The 19,984-nt window shown below is 40.3% G+C and overlaps 4 protein-coding genes across 5 annotated transcripts in view; 2 read left to right on the top strand and 2 right to left on the bottom strand.

Moving 5' to 3' along the window:
* Positions 1–9,559, bottom strand: LOC309715968 (short transient receptor potential channel 2-like). The gene is given in 15 exon segments (XM_082549497.1): positions 1–781; positions 784–1,464; positions 1,941–2,058; positions 2,183–2,255; positions 2,355–2,482; positions 2,594–2,786; positions 4,586–4,678; positions 4,769–4,931; positions 5,051–5,251; positions 5,333–5,507; positions 6,635–6,799; positions 6,892–7,092; positions 7,180–7,872; positions 8,395–8,446; positions 8,593–9,559. Coding segments are annotated over 14 exon segments (3,096 nt in total). The 5' UTR covers positions 8,410–8,446; positions 8,593–9,559; the 3' UTR covers positions 1–584.
* LOC309715972 (lysophosphatidic acid receptor 6) overlaps positions 5,493–19,984 on the top strand; it is a 19,786-nt gene continuing 5,294 nt past the window's right edge. The window contains exon 1 of the mRNA XM_082549503.1: positions 5,493–6,112. The gene's annotated coding sequence lies outside the window, so the exon portion shown is untranslated. The remainder of the gene's footprint in view (positions 6,113–19,984) is intronic.
* rb1 (retinoblastoma 1) overlaps positions 9,628–19,984 on the bottom strand; it is a 23,405-nt gene continuing 13,048 nt past the window's right edge. For both annotated transcript variants that reach the window (XM_082549499.1, XM_082549498.1), the window contains exons 18-27: positions 16,627–16,742; positions 16,172–16,314; positions 15,685–15,830; positions 15,464–15,568; positions 15,241–15,354; positions 14,969–15,117; positions 14,802–14,832; positions 14,424–14,566; positions 12,095–12,141; positions 9,628–11,778 (exon numbers count right to left, since the gene is read on the bottom strand). In XM_082549499.1, coding sequence (XP_082405625.1) covers positions 11,708–11,778; positions 12,095–12,141; positions 14,424–14,566; positions 14,802–14,832; positions 14,969–15,117; positions 15,241–15,354; positions 15,464–15,568; positions 15,685–15,830; positions 16,172–16,314; positions 16,627–16,742 — 1,065 coding nt within the window. In that variant the 3' untranslated portion in view covers positions 9,628–11,707. The remainder of the gene's footprint in view (positions 11,779–12,094; positions 12,142–14,423; positions 14,567–14,801; positions 14,833–14,968; positions 15,118–15,240; positions 15,355–15,463; positions 15,569–15,684; positions 15,831–16,171; positions 16,315–16,626; positions 16,743–19,984) is intronic.
* LOC309715971 (lysophosphatidic acid receptor 6-like) lies at positions 16,751–19,877 on the top strand. The gene has a single exon (XM_082549501.1). It carries the CDS (start codon positions 18,373–18,375, stop codon positions 19,444–19,446), a length of 1,074 nt encoding a protein of 357 aa, XP_082405627.1. The 5' UTR covers positions 16,751–18,372; the 3' UTR covers positions 19,447–19,877.

Here is a 19,984-nt window from a genome sequence, read left to right on the forward strand (position 1 = left end):
TTTAAGACAGAGTTTTATTTCAATGAATGTAAATTGAAAACTTTAACAGCAGTCTGTCTGATAAATAACTAACAACCTAAATGAAATGGAATCGTCTTGGGAGATGAAAACAAGCTCAGAAGCTTCTGGGTTTTGAGAAACACATTTCCAAGTTTGTGCACAGGTATCCAGAGAGCTACAGCTGCTACACACATCTGCACTCAAACATCCTTAAAGCTCATTTATTAAAACTTTCAACTATACTTTGTTTGATCTGCACAAAAACTGCAAGACATTTAAAGAGGGGTTTTCTAAAGGTATGAAGAAGGTCTAAAGCATTGCTGGCAAGCCTCTACAGTTTTCATCCTTGGGCTTAGAAATAGACTACATGACAAAATGTTTGGCAATCTAAAGATGAATGGATAAAAGTAAATGTTTTTAGGTAGTGGAAAATATCTTGCATGCAAACTGACAGTTTCTCTGCTGATCCTTTGTTTACTTTTTAAGACATGGGGAAAAAGTGGACATCTCAAAACTCTGATCAACTGCACTTTTGTCAGATATTGCATAAAGTGACCAAAGAGGCAGCAAGGTCACCTCAAAGGTTAAGGTCTCACTGGTGTGCCATCGATCGATTCTTCCCCTTCTTGGGAACCAAAGCCCGTGTCCTGGGAGCTGCTGCTTCCTGTAGGTGAAGGAATCATTTTCTTCATTTCAGGTTTTTCATTGCTCTTCTCATTGTGAGGCGTCTCTGCTACATTATGCTCAGGCTTTCTTCCCTTCATCCAGCTCGGTTGTGCTGCTTTTTTTCTTGCAGCTCAATGTGATTGAACTTGCAGATTATTTTTTGGGTTTCTATCTTTTCGTCACTCACTTCGATGCTCTCGGCATGTGCAGAGGTCATGTGTTCATCCGGCACTCTTCCCTCCTTGTTCATCCCTCCTTCATTTAGGGTTTCTGCCTCTTCATCCGTGGCCTCGTCACTCAACGTTTCTTCTGTGTTAGTAAAACCGTTTCCTCCTTTCTTCTCCTCTTTCACTTTATTTACACTAATTTCACCTTTGGCTGCTTTCTCCTTCTCATCTGAGTTAATTTCCTTCTTTTCCTCTTGTTCAGCCTGAGCTCGGCCTTCCTCCATTTTCACCACAACGGAGTCAGGAAACTGTCCCTCGTCTCTACATTCATCCACCTCATTCTGTTGAATGTCTGATTCCATCTGTGCTTCAAACTTTTCTTTATCCAGCTTTTCCTCAATGCTGTGCACAGTCACCTTAAGATCTGTGCATTTGTCATCTTGTCTGGTGGTAAAACCTCTGAAATTGTTCTTGGCACCAATGATGTATTTCCCCAGTACAGAGGAGCCATTCTTGGTCGGTGCATCGCTTGTATCGTTTCCATCGTCCATTGCGTACTGCTGGGCGACTTTCAGATCGTTGTGCATCCTGGCGACCGCTTTGCTCAGCTCAGTCATTCGATTTCCAATATCTGAGGGAAGAAAACACTTTAGTCACACCAAAAGCTTTTTAATGATTAATAATTTACTTAAAACTGAAATCAGTGCTTAAAAAAGAAGAAGAAAACCTGCTAAAATCATAGAGCTGATTTATAGAATATCAGGAAGTCAAATTACACACTATATGGACTGAAACATTAGATCAACAAAAGGTGCCTGACCATAAAATGAAGCTTTTGTGCTGATGTTAATGTAAGAGAAGGTTTGGAGCTCTGGTGTTACTGAGTCAGCAGATCATTGGCACAATGACTTCTTTAGAATGATCCATTATTTCCTCTTTTGTTTGTAAAGGCAGACTGCATGCCAAGATGCTTGATTCTATACACCTGTGATAATGGAACTGAAAACACCTGAACTTAAGATTAAGCGGTGTGGCCCAATACTTTTTCCATATAGGGTATATCCGCTCTACAAAAACGAATCAAGTGCTTACTGAAAGAGTCTTTACCTTTCCTCTTGGTCTCCTCAAACTCCCTGCGAGCTGACTCAATGTAGCGCTGCACCAGTGCCGTGATCACCTGCTGACGGTACGATAACTGGCCATCTTCAGATCCCTTATCACCGGACTTTTTACAGAATACAGATAGCATAAAACATGTTAAATGCCATATAGAGTATAATTAACATATATTAAGTAAAATGTAAAAGATAATATATTCTTTTACTAAAATCCAATTCATACACACTTACTATAGAGGCTATGGGGGGATATTTTTGCTCAGAGGAACAAGTGCAGCAGCAGCAGATTCGTCTAAAGATGCCCCTTGAATGGAATTTTTAAAAATATATATTTAAAACATTTTTTAAAAATCAGAATAAAAGGCTGTTTTTCTAGTTTAAAATCTGTATTTTTGCAGCTCACCTTAGGATGTAAAAAATGGCTTTGGGGGAGGGGATGATGTTGAAAGGCACAGGCATAGTGAGGCCCTCTCTGAAGTAGCTGAGGTACAGCTTTGACCTGGCAAATTTCCACTCAACGTCCGCGTCATCCTGAATTAAAATAAATGCACATCAGTCAGTGCGCATCCCAGAAGGGGAGGGGGGGGGAGGGGGGGGGGGGCGCTTTTGTAGACGTTACACAGGAGGATGGTAATTCTTTACCTCAATTTTCTGAAAGGAGTTTGTTATCATGGCAATAAGCATGTTGAGAAGTACAATGACAATGACAAGAGTGAAGATGCCATACAGGACCCTTCCTACAAATTCTGCCAACACAAACTCTGGCATGTCCACATATTCCTGGTTTACAACTCCAAACATGGTCCAGAATAGGAAGCGGAAGGTCTCATTAAACCTGTGAAAGTGAAGAAAGGCACAGGCATGATGTGAGGGTTGTTTTATTTTATTTTAAAAAAAAACAAGACAAGTTATAATCAAGCTATAATATCAGGGGGTTGAACAATAAAGCCTTTGTGACAATTACCCAAAACTGCCAAGATGTGCAGAACAAAAGGGTGAATCTTTTTATAACTCATCTGTTTTAAGAGTTAAGTTGTGCATTTTTATGGGACATGAGTATTTTGAATGACAGGTGACTCCCCCGGTGAGCTGTCTATATGTTATATACTGAACAGTGGATGCAGAAAGTGTACACACCAATGGTAAAATGCTGGGGGGGTTTTCATGATGCAATCAATACAATTTTTCCCACCTTTAATGGTATACAGTATGTCCCCTGTACAATTCAATTGGAAAACAAATCTGTTAGGGAAAATATACACTACAAAAGTACAATAGGCTTGTTGCGTACACCGATAATCTAGGACTTTGAAGCATCTTTTGAGTCTTCTTGGGTACATAGCTGCCATCAATTGGAGACTCTGGTTAATCCCAAATAAAGTTCAGCTGTCCTAAGAGGATTTCTCTGAGATTTACTCAGTTGCCTGCTTCAGCCAAAGCCATGGGTTGCAAAGGGCAAAGCCTCAAAAGGATCTCACTGTTGAAAGGTATCAGTTGCAAGAAGTGTACAAAAAATGTTTTCACAATATTTGAAATTTCATTGAACAGAGAAGACAGCCATCAAAAGGTAGAGGGAAAAATAGGACACTAATTACACTGGAAAGAACTGGACTTTGTTGCAAAATGAACGAAAAGACGAGATGTAAACCGGTCAGAGAAGTTGCCCAGAGACCTACAGCAACACTATAAGAGCTGAAGCTCCAGTACTGGCAAGTCCTTGTTGTATACTACATGTGACAACAATATCCAGTGTTCTCCTTATGTCTGGACTATGGTGTAGGGTTGCAAAATGGAAGCCTTTTCTGATAAAGTTTGGTATGTTTGGTACAAAAATAATTCCTATGCATCACCAATAGAACATCATACCCACAGTGAAGCACGGTGGTGGTATCATTTTTAGGTTGCTTTTCTTTAGCTGAAACCGGGGCTTTAGTCAAGGTGGAGGTAATTACAGCTTTGTACACCTGTCGCTTTTGACCCAAATCCTTTTGGAGTCTACCAGACAGCTGAAGAGGAATTTTACCTTTTTAGCATGACAATGACTCTAAGCATGCAAATCAAAAAGATAATGGCTTCACTAGTAGAAATTACCCTGAAGATGGTTGTGCACAAGAAAGGCCCTCAGAAGCTGACAAAAGTGGACAACCAAGTCAAGATGTAGCATGCTGGTAGACTCCCTTCCCTAACAGATGATTCAATTGAACTGTACTGGTTATAGGTCACACGAAAAGTGGGAAACACTTTTAAATGATTTATTTGGATCTTTTTTTTTTTCAATGACAAAAACTGGTATTTCAACAGAGGTGTGTACACTTTACATTCAGTGTATGTGGCTTGATAAGTATGAGTTCCTTTGAGATTGACAGGAAGTCTGTGTTCAGGTTTTAGTTGGAGAAATTATTGTATTTCATTTATGCGCAACTTAGCACTTTTTCAGAAGATATCACCTGATAACTTAAGCTTCAAAAATAGAGTAAAAAAACCCATTATCCCATATTATTAACAAGCTTTGAGAGCTTAGATATTAACTGTAAGGGCTAGTCTACATTTCTGTAGATCATTTAAATTAGAAATACTTTTTACTGCCTTCAGAAAAGATGATGTAAAAGTCTCTCAAACTCTCTCTAGTCTTACCTGCCAAGATTTGGAGAAATGACATAAGGAACATAGATATTGTTGATGCCACAAAGGAAGGCGGTGCCAATGATCATCAGTATGAACATAAATCTAAAAACAAACAAACAGAAAAGAAACATTGACATAATTCTGGTTCTGTATATTCAGATGTAAAAATATAAGGAATCAGATATAAGTGACCTCATCATATCATCAATCATCTTTCCAATGGAGATCTGTAGTGTTCCCAGAGATTCGTGGGCTGGCAGGATATATGCCAGCCGTGTGAAGCTTAACATGCTGGTCACTGCAAAGAGGACCTCGGCAATCAGCTGAGGATCTTCCTGGTGCCAATTGTCACGTGCTGCAAGACAATTTCACAGAGTCAAAACAAAACAAACAAACAAACAAACAAAAAAAAAAACAATTGAGCATTGAGATTTGTGACATTCATTTTGGATGAATGATTTTTTTTCCCCTTACAAGTCTGGGTGAAGTAGACACACTCCTCTGTGCCATCATGATCATGGCAGAGGAAGAAACCTTTGAGCAAGATAAGCACACGTAACGCAAAAGATGCCAGGTACATGCTGAGCACCATCACGTCCAAGCAGTTCCACCAGTCTAGGAAGTAACTCCGAACCCCTTCGATCCACACTTCCTTACACTCATACCAGAAGAATCCTTTAAGAAACAGACAATCCAAACCCTGTTCACATCTAATGGCTGTTGTCTAAAAGTTAAAACTAGAGAAAGTGCACCTACCGACCACCCACACCATGTGGAAGGAGCTGTGCAGAAGGTTCTGCTGCCGGGAAGCAAATGTGTCCTGATATAGCTCCATGGTTATCGATTCCCCAAGTAATGTAATGAGAAACCACAGGTAGGATGCAGAGTGAAGAAGAAACTTGATCACAGGAATTCTTACTAGCTTTCCCAGCTGGGGAACAAACAACACAGTCAACTTAAAATTGAAATAATACCTCACATAGGGATGGGTACCGGTATCCATGGCACCGGTTCTGACATAAACGGTAGTAACCAGACCGAAAAGCAGCGCACATTTCGGTGCTTTTTTTTCCTGAGCTGTGACACACTTTAGATTCTAGCCAATCATTTTACGTTTCCGAGGATAGTAGGCGGGGCCAGGTACGTACGTTCTTTTAGAGCAGAGCTACAGATTAAAAATGTCCAAGGCAAAGCAGTCAAAAGTCTGGCTGTACTTCACAGCAAAATATGCAAACTCAGCAGCCTGCAACAAGTGTTTTAAGCCGATACTGTCAAAGGAGGTAACACCTCAAATCTCATGAAACACCTGGCGACGCATAGCGGGTTTTTTTTTAAAGCCGAGAAATGCGCCGTATTTGATAGCTTGCTGCGAGACCTCACGCCGTGCACATCTACTGCGGGTGTGGTGCCTGTTATCGGACCCGCAGTTAGCAATGTCCCCCAAAAACACGAAGAGGAGAGTCCTGGCCCCTAGCCCTGCCAGTGTAGCAGAAATGATGACGGATGATGATGGCAGCAGCAGCCGCTCTTCTCTGCGTGAGTAGCTTCATGTTGTTCGTGTGTAATTTACGTTGAGTAAGCTAACCATGTTATTACATTAATGCATGTAAGGTGAACTAGCAAACATCATCATAGCTACATGCAGCTGTCTTCTTGTTTGATGGCAGATACTCCCTTCACCCTGGCCAAAAAGGCTAAAATGACCAAAGAAAAAGTGGAAAACAGTTAAACATGAGAGGTTTTTGGACAAAGTTTATGTTTTTTTCCATTGTTTAAGCACTGCTTGCAGCCAAGAGTGATACCATATATGCCCCATAGCTGCAGAAAAGGCTAACATTGTTATCTTTTTACAAAAAAAAAAAAAACAGCTGAACATGGGAGGTTTTTGGACCAATTTTGTGTTCTCCATTCTTTAAGCACCGGTTTAAGCACCGGCACAGTTTCAAAAGTACCGGTTTGGCACCGGTACCGGATAAAACCTAAACGATACCCATCCCTAACCTCACATGACATATTTATGTACATCCAATATCAACCTGCTACTACAGAGTGTGTGACCTTTGACTTTGGTGCAATCCAGTAGGCAAGGCAAAGAAGGGGCATGGTAAGAAAGATTCCCATAGAGACAAACAGCTTCCAGGCCGTTCTGCTACCTCTCCAGCCTGCCAGTTTCCCACACCAGATAGAGGACAGAACCTGCTGACAGATTGGGTGCGCCACAAACTGCCACAAACAGAGAGAAACAGAGAAGACAGGAATTGATTGTTTCTTATCTTACTTGTCTTTGGTTGGCATCAGTTTCTAATTCTAGCTACCTGCTTCTGGTTGTAATTGACTGCAAGCCGCAGGCGAGACAGGCTGGGGATTCCTTCCTCAAAGGCCTGTTCATCCAAGGAATCCTGAGTTTCATTTCCACAGCTGTTCAAAATAGTGGTTACCTCGCTCTGGTTGCGACACATGCCCAGCAACTCCACGGCAAACTCCTGACAGATCTGCTCCAGGCTCAGGTACTGAGGCTGTAGGAGAAATTAACCATAAGTCAAGAAGCAACAGAGACACCCGTAATGAATAGTGAGCAGGGATAACTATGAATCTCCTCAGACCTTGAACTCTGGCTCTTTCTGTGACAGCTTACGGAGTTCTCTGCTGAGACTGAAGGCGCTGAGCATGGCATCGTCAGAGGTGATGGACAGGTAGGCACGGCTGGCAATGCCACGATAAGTATTGATGCGAGACAGGGAGAACTTCAGCAGGTCATACTGCCGGCCGTTAGAACACTCCAAACAGGCGCAGGAGATCTTATGTGGCCACGGGATGACGTGGCCTTTCTGGGTGAGCATGGTAACAATCTCGTACAGGTCTTTCTGGCAGGCTAAAGTCAGAGGGGTCACACCAGGGGCAAACTGAGAGTTGTCAACAGAACGATCAAATATGGCCTGAGAGAAGGATCGTACGTCCATCTTGTTCCCTTTCTCCTGATCCAAGCGGTCCAGGAGACGCTTCACCACTATGGGTTGGTTGGTGTCCACGGCGACTAGCAGAGCCTCATGAATCTGCCGGAAGTCAAACTTGACTCCTTGCAGGAGGGCGTCCATGGCATCCTCGTTGCCCAAGCGGATGGAGAGGTTGAGGGCCTCCCTCCACTGACGATCCTCAGACTCATCCAGCTGACGGGTAATGCCGTCACCTGTCTTCAAGAGTCCACACAACAGCGCTGTTTCCCCCTCCTGAATGGCACTGATGAGCGCTGGAGAGAACCGCATCTTCTTGCTCATAATCTCTCGCCATTGCTCTGGCTGCAGGACAGACCGGGAAAGTCAACAGCAGTCTCAGATTCACACACTCGAAGTCTTTGATTTTAAACCATTTTATGCTGTTTGATTATGTTTAGACAACAAAATTACTCAGTTAGATTTGAGGAAAAAAAAAATCATGGTTTGCTTAAAATAGACTTTGAAAGCTTTAACCACAAGGCTTACAAAGTGAACAAAGGTCTGAGGGTAAGCTTTTCTGTTCTGTCAAGATTTTTTTGGCACTGAGGCCAAATACACGATTCAACTGATCCTTTGATAAAATAGCAAGATATACTAGGAATAAAAGAACATGCAAATAGGGAAAGATTTGACTTGGAAATGCATGACATATATGAACACAAACATTAGTAAAACAAAGAATTCCAATTTATTTTTTTAAAGCTGTTCCAGTTTATATGAAGCACAGTAGGGTTAGACTTGCTTGTTTTTGTTTTATTAACCCGCAACTACTTTTTTCATATCAAATAACAAATAAAAGCCACGAGCCAATAAAAATCTCCTTACCGTTAGTTTTTCCATTCCCAATCACAAAACAACACGATTTCGAGAGGCGGCTCTAAATCGAAAACAGAAGCAGATTCACTGAAACTTCAGGGATGAAGATATTGGCAGATTGGCACAATAATTCCAAAAGAGGAGAACTGAGAACTCCGTAGTCCTCTGATCATGTGCTATCGGCTGACTACTGAAAAATCAACGTACACAAACTCAATAACAAATTTCAAAGGCCCTCGGGGCTAGGCCAATTAAAATGTTACCGGTTCAAAGTACTTTATGCTTGGCTGGGCCCAAACCAAACTGTGACTGCATTCAAACAGAAATTAATTCCGGTCTCTCAATTGGAAACAGCACCATGGCACAATTAAGGCAGCTGTTGCTGAACACACAGCAGCTGTCACCATTTCTCCCAGAGGAGCTGTGAGGAGCAGTGGGAAAAACAAGGAGCTGCAAGTTAAACATTTACAAATTTTCACGGGTCTGATTTAAATCTTTTCCTGGAAGTCAGATTTTGTCCATTCATTAAAAATGCATGTTATAATTATTGTCGTGAAACACATAAAGTTTCCCTTGATTTTACACCGATCATGTTTATAGGGATTTTTCAAAATCACTGCAATTTTGCCAACATTCTCTGTATATTGCTGCTAAACTCATAGCTCCAGCTACACTGTGTGCGCTCATGGCTTTGGTCCAAATTTGTTATTTCGTTTACGTTTACTTTAGAAACAGAAATACATCCCTATACTCCTTTACTACAAAAATGTCTACCAAGCAGCTGATGGTACCGCACTCGTAAAAGAAAGCATGTGCTATGTTTAAATGATGGTCAAACAAGTTTTAATGTGTAGTTATCCATGATGTAAAATGATTGTCAGAATTAATAATCCTGTTAGCAGCACAGAGAAAACACTTTTATATCATTGGCTACAAGAGGATTTCTTTATCACGTAGAAAAGACTGAGACATACTGTTGAGAATGAACTTCTTTTTCTTATATTAGGATATCTCAAGGATTAAATGTGTAGTTAAACTTCTGTACAGTGCTAGAAAGTTAGAGTTTGACTAGTCTGGCACACTGATTAACTGATTAACAGTGAAACCGACTGACTTCAGCTTCTTGCAAACATAATTCTGAACAGCAGAGGGAGTAAAACTACCTCTGTAGACTTTAAGATGAGCTCTAAACTGAGACTGCTGTTCTTCTGGTTGAACAGGAACAAACACAAGGTCGATATGTTTTGGTCAAAGATTTAGTATTTATTGGTTCATAATTACAGCAGAATTTGGTGAAGAAAAGGGACTGTGCTGGTTTGGTCTAAATGCCCTAAACTATAATCTATTTGAGCTTTCATGTTAGCACTGGGGAGATCTAAGACACGACTTTCAAGATGAAGCTGAACAAGAAGTAACAAATATTCTGTGGTTTATTAAAAACGTCTACACATTTCCAAAATGGTACTAAAATCTTATTTTCCCCACATCCAAAGCAAAGCAAAGCAAAACTAAACTGCCCAATAACATGTCCTCTCGCGTACCTTCACAGGGACGTGGGAGTCTATTATGAGTACACACAGTGGTGCTCTTTACTCTATCAGGTGGTCACTGCACACCACCTTTGGCTACTCTATGCTGAATGAAAACACATGGCTGATCTCTGTGGTGACCTGTATGTACTACACTTCAGCACATTAAAAACACATTTCACTTTAAAATTAGTGTCTTCCTTTTCCCTCCTTTTCTGAGAATTCTCCTTATCTCCATTTGCAAAAATGACAAGAGCCAATCTAATGAGTGTAAATTATATAGAAAACATAGTTCTTTAACTCATAACAAATAACCCCTTTATTTGCATTTATTAACCATCCCAAAAAGAAAGCAAAAGTTACCATAAAACTACACATTACACCGAAGGGAAATCATCTGAAACTACAGTGAAAATAAAAACTTGCACCTGAATTAGTGGGATTTTTATCCTTAGATTACTCAAAGCATAGTATGATCTTCAGCCATGTCAAAATTATAGACAAAAGATATTTCACTAAACATACAAAAACAACTGTACTTCTCATGCTTTCACTGACCACACAGAATAGACACCACCGACTTGTGCAAAAACTACTCTGAGGTGTTACTATTGAGGCGATTGAAAGTGTGGGTTGTCCCTTTCTATAAGTCAAACCACACAATGTCTGCTCTTCTTAAGAAAGAGATACTTTGGGACAATGTTCGAAATTAGTGTTCTAAATGTTCAATGTTCTAAATCTTTTGGCAAAATGCACACAACTACATCTGGAGGAAAGAAATGCAAGGAAGATATTTTGTTTAAAAAAATCTAGACTGTGAAGCATGGAGGAGGGATCATCGTGGCTTGTAGCTGCCTTTTTGCAGTGAGGCTGTGTTGGAAGAATTTAGGTAACAATTCAAACTTATACCAGAAATTTTACTAAAGAAGTCAAGACAGCAGCTGACCTTAACTAGGAATGTCTGACTCTTGCAACAAAATAATACAAAGCAATGACAACATCACAGAATCACCGATGAATTAAAACTGGTTTGCTGGGGAGAGTTGTTCAAGTTTTCTCACAGTTGTCTCATAAGCAGCAAGAAACATCTGGTAAAGGTTGTTGGTGTTTCCAGCCGGTGTGTTCAATGAAAACATGAAAATGACTGTTTTTGTTTAGTTTGACTGTGTTCGTCTGATAATTGTAGCTCAGATAAAGAAGTAGTGGTGCAGAAATCTTGTCAGGATGTCAGACATTTTTATGCAACTCAACATGTTTTTAAAACAAATTCAATTTTCCTACTCATTTTATGTCACCAACTTAAGAAGACATTATGTGCGCTGCCAACTGAAATTCTTACTTTAACAGTAAAAACACTACATTAAAAGACATTCGGGTGTCTCTCTGAGGCTGATATTTACTCCTCTTTACAGAGTAACCATGATTTAACACTTGAATGTGACATTATGCTTGAGACGTGAAAAGTTCTGGAGGCGGAGAAAACCAGCAGTGTGTGTCAGAAGCTATCCAGACTACTTAAAACATGAGTGAAGAGGAACTAATAGCACTGAAATACTTAAAACCAAACATACTTAATGAAAATCACTGACACAGCCCTAATTCATTAAAAACACTAAGATAAAGCATCAACAAAAAAGGTGAACATCCTCTATATTCACAAAAATCTCCTCAAAGTTAAATAAAAAATAAAATAGCACTTTTAAATGTACAAAAAACAGGTGTGTTTCACTTCAGGTGTGAACAGAAAATAACGTTCACATTGTGACAAACAGTGCAGGTCAGCTGAATAGATTTCAGAGTTCTTCCATCCTCGACTCAGCATCCTCCTTCATCTTTTGCTCCTGCATGCGACTGCGAGTGGAGCCTACGTGAAAACAAAAGCGATGAAAATCAGTCTAAATAGCTAAATTACAGACTATGACATGGATGGAGCCAGCATGATGTCGCACAAAGGGTTTCTGGATTTGGATTTTTCAGGAATCAACAGTCCACATATATGGTCCGGTCTACTTATATATGTACATGGGACATTTTAACATTGAGTCTATAAGGATTTACTCGTTTTCGAAGAAAGCCTCAAGTAGGGATTGGAGGAACTGTAGTTTTTGACAGACACGTTTAGCTTAATGGGGGGTGGGGGGGTTTAGCCCCTGAAGCCTTTTATTGATACAAATACTTACTCATCTCTGCAAGCTTCTGAATCAGTGTAGAATCTCCTCCAGATTTGCTGTAATTTAGATAAAATAAAGAAAGCGTTAATGAAATCATTCTTCATACTGCAGAATCATACAGTGAAAACAGAAATTTTACATATTAATTGTAGAAGCTGATCTCAAAATGAATAGCTGTTGTTTTTAAGTAGTGCAGTGGCACTTTGGGGACACTGGAATGTGCTGTCGTGCATATCTGTAAATAAGTGTTCATCAAGTGATGCTAATAGCGCTTGTAATTGATTACTTAAATAATAAATATGCAGCTTAGGGCTGTTCGATATAACGATATATATCGGATGACGATATAAAAACGTCTATCGTTTCATTTTACGCCATCGTTTGCTTCGTGGTGTTGCAAAATAAACTGTTTATGGCAATATTTTTTCATCGTTTTGATGGTCACTGTAGTGGCTATATTAATTTCTTAAAGTTCTCTCTTTCTCTTATATTTAATATAACCACACTAAGGACGGACAAGCGCCTGTTTTTATGCATTGTCGTTAACAACAACGACGGTAAAACCATCACATGTCCGCTTGTTTATTTTCCACATAAACCTTTCACAATAAAGCTCAAGATCCTGTTGAGACTTTTCAAAATAAACTGAATCACATGAAATAGTATGCAGATATTTACCGATGAGAAGCAAAAAACAGCCGTCAGGTGCTAAAAAATAAACCTTAGACTCAAACGTTAAAACGGGCTTTTCCCTGCAGCACGCCGCAAAGAAAACAGCGACCGTTAAAACCTATGTCTAAAAATGTTTCATGCATTGGTAAAACACTCGACTCCAGATACACGACGCCCAGCTGGAAACACTTCAGCTACTCAAGATTCACAGAATTTACAGAAAATGTTACATTTTTGTGATTTATATCGTTATCGGACGATAAATGTTTTATATCAGGATATGAGATTTTGGTCATATCGTATAGCAGCTTATAAAGAAAAAGAAATATATGTATTAGTCTTTTAGTTTTAGCCATCTGACTATTTGCAGGGATATAAAGGAAGAACACAATAAATGTAACTATATGTCTGTGTTTTAATGCGTGCATGACGTGAACAAGTCTCGCAGGCCACGCAAAAACCACTTGCACAGCAGGTTTGTGCCAGTAACACAACATGATGAGCAATTATTCCTTCTCCCATGAAAAAGCTGGAGTACTGCAAGAACTCACTCAAGGGAGGAAGAACAAGCAAGCAAACAAACACAGACAGGCCACATCCAGCAAAGGGAATTTGAACACAGGACATTTTCACTATGAGGCAACAGTGTTAACCACTTCACCACTGTGGTCAAACTTATGCTATATCATGCTCCCAAAATTTAGAAGTCTGACGGGGAAACTCCAACAAATGCTGAGCCTACACCTTTCAGTTGTAAAACTGACACCGTGCCTCTGGAGCGAAACCTGACACTCGTTCTTTAAAGTCAAAACAGGGTTTTGCACTGGTGAAGGCAATGTAGACCCCTAATATAGGTCAAAGAGTGTGTTCTTGTGGGACGATGTTGGACAATGTTTGACAATATATTTGACAATTGCCCATTATACTTGCTGCACTGGTCAAACAGTGACGTCACCACAGCTTTGTACCATTTACGAGTACTCGGTGCAGTGCTGTACGTAATAACAGATGTCGCCACTGAGACAAAACCACATCAGCACTGGTATGGGAGAAGTCATCAAAAATGGTGACTAGAGTAAATAATTAATTAAAAATGAATTACACAATCATCTTAAACAAGCGCCATCAGCTGTGGCACCTGTTCAAGGTTACAAAAAGTGAGAGGTGAAAACCAGCAGATATATGATGTCACTTTTGTGATGTAGTGCTTTTGGTATAATGAGCCCACAGAGAGGTAGTCTGAAAAACTAAAATCTACACACAGAGTTTACTGTTTAAAGATTTGACATCTATCAAAGACCAATTATAGGCTGCTGCAACTGAATGCAATTTTATAAACTTTTCACACATATAAGGAAGCTAAAAAATGTTTTTTCTGATTTGTGTACACAATGTGCAGTCCCTTTCTTTCACAGTAATTGTAAACTGTTATTTCAGTTGCTGTTCTGTCAGCTAATCATCTTTGGCTTTTAAGACAGACGAAGCCATTGGTTGGCTATTTTTCACTCTTGTGATTTTGGTGAGAGTGATGTTTTGACTTATGAAAACTACAGCCAATTAAAATAGTAAATCATGTCTCATATGAGACGGGATAATGGTGCAAAAATGCTGTGCTGCCCCACATGATATAATATAATCTGGCACACAAGCACCATTTGTGACCAACCTGCCGTCAGCTTCATCTTGCCCGTCCACATCAAATCGTAACCTCTTCAGAGGCTTTGGCGTGGAGCCATGATCCAGAGTCCTCTTTAGGGATCGATCACTGCTGTTGACCATCTGGTTGATCTTCTGGAAGCGATTTGATGGCTGCAAATGAAGACAAAACAGAAGTAAGAGTGAGTGAGGAAACAAATAAATGGCACTGCAGCTGCTGAGAGATCAAACCAGCCCTTTGTTACACTACAGAGCAAAATGTTTTGATGCATGCTTGATAATCCAAGTAAGAAAATACGAGAAAGTTGATTTTGTACATCCAGACTAAGCAATCAGATGAACAGAATCAACTCTCTGGGTCTACAGAGCAAACTTAAGATGAACATACCCCAAATGATTCGCCGATCGATACCAGCATTCTGCAAGGGCAAAAAACCCCAATGAGCATTGTACAAAACAAACAGGCCTTCATTTCAAATCATTCTATAATATCATTCTAGTTCAGGAGTAGCGTTGTCAAAAATTATTTGACAATGAATATTATGCAGGACTTACTTGGATCGAGGGGTCATGATACCGGGAGACATGCGTGCGCTTTTCAATGGAGAGATGTAGACATTGTTGCTACCGGGCACACGCAGAGGCGAATTAGGGAACTTGTAGGGGCTGCAGGGTATTTGTGGGATTGGCGAGAGTGTCGGAGGCTAGAAAAGAAAACAGCAGCAGAAACAATGAGAGAAATTTGTAGAAATACTTTTTTTTTTTTATATATATATATGTGCATTAAAACCCCACCGTCACCAATGACTACTGCAGATGTAGCTCACCCTGGTAGAAGCATACTGCAGGATGTTTGTTTTCAGCTTCTGCATAAACACTTGGTTGTAGAAGACAATGATGGAGTCGTAGTGGCCTTCAGTGATCAACACGTGCTTGAAGGTCTGCAACATTCAAAGTGTTTTGTTACAGTTCTACATGAAACACGATTACATCAGCAAAACTTCAGCCGACTCGGTGAGTTTTTATGGAAACTGTAACAGGCTGTTTTACCTCTTGGCTGGTGTTGGCCATGTTTTTGTATGCTGTGACAATGGTCTTGAAGCGCAGATCAACGCTCTTCACTTTACATATGGCATACATGGCAGACATCATCAACTACAGGAACATACAACGTATTTAGCAGAGAAAAATAAATAAGAAAAGTGGAGGAGGGCAATAACAGGAGACGAGGGACAGAAACAAATAGTGAGAGCGACATATTTCCAGCTTACCTGATCGAGGTGACGGTCTCTCATCAGCTCGTACTCATGCTGCAGAGTGTGCTGGAACAGAGTCCATATTATGGGCTCAAACTCAGGGTGGGAGGACAGCAGGTAGGAGCAGAGCATCTTCAGCCTTGTATAGGCCAAACGGTACACTACAGAGAAACAAAACCAGAGGATTAGAGCGTCTAGTGTGATAGAATAATGAATGGAACCTCTTATCTTAATAAAAATGTAACAATAATAATATAAGAATAAAAAAAATTGCTTAATGAAAATGTGGGGACACCTGACTGTATCTGCAATACTTTAAAGAAAATATCAAACAATGTTATTTTATACAATTGCATTAATATTTTCTCCTATTAACTTGTTATTTTTCCCATTATTTACTCCATCCATCACAACATTACTACTTTAAAAGATTACTTTATTGCTAGGCAGGACCACCACCATCAATTATTTTTGACTAGTGCAAACTCTACCAGTGACTTACATTTTTTATAGAAGAGGCTGAGAGAGTTGGACTTCAGGGGTCGTGGAGGTTGGCTGGTTGGCTGTGAGGCAGGCTGAGAGGAAGTTTGACAGCTGGACTCAGGAGGTAATACACGCAGGCCTGGGCGCATGGGGGACAAATATCTGTGCGGGAAGAGCACAGGAACCAGTTTCATATGTCAATAAACATGAAACTTTCCCCTAACCACGAACCTTAAATGGACGGGTAAAACAAAAGAAAGCTCTTCCTCAAAGCTAAAAAAAAAATCAAAGAAAGAGGGGGGGGGGGCTGTGGAATTTAACAAAATATTATTGATGCTTATCTGCTCATCTATGACGTATTCATCAAGGCTGTGCTGTTTTGATTAGTCAGTAGTTTCACAACTCTTGTAAAAAGGGTTTGGTGTTCTTTCAAAATCAAAAGACAAACTGATCGAAAGCCGCGGGATGACTTACAGGTCGGCTGCGGTGTGGTTGTGCTGCAGCGGTTGACTGAAATTAGCTGGGGTCTCCACCTGCTCTGCTCCGCCGCTCTCATGTTCCTGTTTCAGAAGCTCAAATAGTGGGGAGCCCTGCAGAGACACAAACATTTACTTTATATTTAACCATTTCCATTTATATCCTGTCCATCACAACTTTCATTTTCCTTTCATTCAAGCAGGAATTTTAAAAAGGTGCAAAAAGAAATTATTTCATTTGGCAATCACATAATAATGTAATATAATAATCCTGTTAGGTTGGAGATCATGTCTTGATCAGGCAATTAGTTCCTTTTTGGGTTTTTTCCTGGTATATTAAGTAGAAGACATGTGCAGAAATGACGTTAGAGGTATTTTACATGTGAAATGTCCCTTGCAAAACAGCCAACTGATAAGTCAAATCTATACATGTATTATAAATCTGTTCCTCATTTTATGTTGACCCAAGCACACACCCTACAGTATCCTGTCTGACTCTGAATGCATTTGACTGACTCGTTAAGCTTGTTAAACAAATAATAACTTCAAATTAAAAATACATTTTCTCTAAATACCAAAGAAGAAAAGAAAAAAAAAAAGCTAAATCTATGTTAACATGCACAATTCTAAATCAAGATGAAAAGACAGTGAAAGTGAAGGTTGCACGTGAATCTCAGCACGCAACCGTCACACCAGTAAAAAAGCAAACTGATATGAGCTCATACAGGGAAGTGAGGAGTGGTTTACAACTCAGCAGCTCCCACAGTAACTGCGAGTATGGACTTGTAAGTATGGCTTATGGTACATTCATGCATCATGCCTGCCACACCCCGCTTACGCCACCAACATTTCAAAAGTACATTTGGATAAGAACATTCGCTGACATCTATCAGTGGTTATCTATCCTCACAGCTGATTATCAGGTCGTAACATATTACAACACTACATAATACATTCAACTACAGATGAGTCATGCTCTTATTTTTTTTTTTTTAATTTAAAATACTCCAAATGACACTAGTAAGAGCACTGAAAGACAAAAACATGCACTGTGCTATTAAACAAATAAGAAAATCTCCTGATAAATGCTTTGATGTTTCGGGAAGATGATGAAAAGACCCCTATGGCAGGCAGCAAGGACAATCTAACACACACAACAAAAAACTTACTAAAACTTATCTTACTGAAATGTGAAAATTACAGAACACATTTTATTGTTCCATTATTCAAATGCTTTTTATTTGCAAAAGCAAATGAAAGACATTTGAATGGGAGGACTTTGGCCCCAGCGGTGGCTCCTCCCAGTGGTTCGACAGCCTGCTCTGTTCCCTGTGTCAGAGGCTCTGCCATCCAGGCTGCTGTGAGGTTTCTGATTTACAATCCAGCAGGAGCAGAGTGACGATCAGCACGTGCCTTTGGGACTTCAACAACACAGAGAAGAACGAGACAAGTGGAGACCCACTAAAGTGTTCACAGAGCTAAAGGGGGGAAAAAAGCACGACTCTTCTCTTTTAATACATTTGTTTTGTGAGGACGACTGAAAACAATGAAAGCTCCACTTAAATGACCATCGCTGCACATACAGGACAGCTGCCACAGCAGGACAAGTAGATTAAAAGGACTTTGGATGGTATATCAAGGAGCTGCTGTATACCTTCTTTTTTTCATGGCATAACGAACACCAACTGTGAGTAAGGAGAACCTTTTCACTCTTTCCACTGTAAGTGTACACTCTGGTTTAAAGATGGATAACAGCACGGACTGCAACAAGAGTGACAACTTCAAGTATAATCTCTACGCCTCGGTTTTCTCCATGGTGTTTGTAGTCGGACTTACCTTCAACGCGGTGGCTGTGTACATTTTTGGCTGTACGCTGAAGATACGGAATGAGACCACGACGTATATGATGAACCTCGTGGTTTCGGACTCTCTCTTTGTCCTCAGCCTGCCTTTTCGGATTGTGTACTTCATCAAACGTGACTGGCTCTTTGGAAGTGCGCTCTGTAAGATCTCCGTGGCCCTATTCTACACCAACATGTACGGCAGCATCCTCTTCCTCACCTGCATCAGTGTCGATCGTTTCCTAGCAATTGTGTATCCATTTCGGTCCCAAACAATTCGTACGAGGAAAAATGCCAAGCTGGCCTGCCTTACAGTTTGGGTGATCATTCTCTCTGGAGGTATAACCACTGGGGTCTTTTTGGACACCACTTCACCGAACAATACTAACTCGGGTTCGGTAAACTCAACGCCACAGTTTTGCTTTGAAAACTACTCAAAAAAACAATGGAAGGCTGAGCTTTCGTGGGTGGTGATGTTTATTGAGACTGCAGGCTTCCTTATCCCACTGATGTTGAATGTGTTCTGCTCTGTCATGGTGCTAAGGATACTGAGGAACCCCAAAACCATCAGCCGCGGAGGAAACCTCAACAAAGCAAAAATCCTGAGGATGGTCTTTGTGCATTTGCTCATCTTCTGCTTCTGTTTCATTCCCTACAATGTGAATCTCATCTTCTACACCTTGGTCCGCTCCAAAATCCTAAAGGGATGCTTTGCAGAACATGTTGTAAGAACCATCTACCCCATCGCTCTGTGCATAGCGGTGACCAACTGCTGCTTTGATCCAGTTGTCTACTACTTCACTTCAGAGGCCATTCAAAGCTCCATTAAACGAAAGTCTTCAGCATGGCAAAATGGTGCCAGGCTATTCGAAAGACTACAGATGGACAGCTTGCAAAGCAGCCCAAGTTCAACGCCCAAGAGTTTGACGCTGAAAAGTCTGAGACCCAAAATATTTGACAATGAGTCCACGGTCTAAAGACAGCCTGGTAATGTGAGCTACAAATTTGACTTAAGCGAGTATGGCTGACAAAACTTGATTCAAATCAGAGGACATGGGTGAAAGCAGAGTGCCTTAGAAAAACAACATAAACAAAATGGTTACTAGGGAGTCCGGCTCACCTATCGGACACAACAGAGACTTTAGACCGGAAGATAATGATTCAGTCAACAATAGGTACTAACACAAAGAAAGAACTTCTTTTACAGAGAAGACTCACCTTTAAGAAAAACCCTAATTTGACAGTGCTGAACCAGTATTACAACTCTTTACATCTACTGCCCTGTACGGTTTTCAAGTATTTGTTTTATGTGTATTGAGGTTTTTAAGAAGTTTTTAGAGAATCATGTTCTATAAAAGCTTTGATTCCCATTCTGAAAGTGAATTAAATATTTTTGTAACATTTTGAAGTGTTGTGTATTGAATTCAATACTTGTTTGATCAAGCGGTAGGTTGTGAAATACTTGGCCCTATCTTGGAAGAATTTTTTTCCCCATGTGGCTTTCACTGTTCCCAG

The sequence above is a fragment of the Aulonocara stuartgranti genome (assembly GCF_965226115.1).
Source record: "Aulonocara stuartgranti genome assembly, chromosome: 10".
NCBI classification, from domain to species: Eukaryota; Metazoa; Chordata; class Actinopteri; order Cichliformes; family Cichlidae; genus Aulonocara; species Aulonocara stuartgranti.

Excerpts from the sequence above, each read along its gene's own strand:
- LOC309715971 (XM_082549501.1), top strand. The coding sequence starts at position 18,373 with ATGGATAACAGCACGGACTGCAACAAGAGTGACAACTTCAAGTATAAT.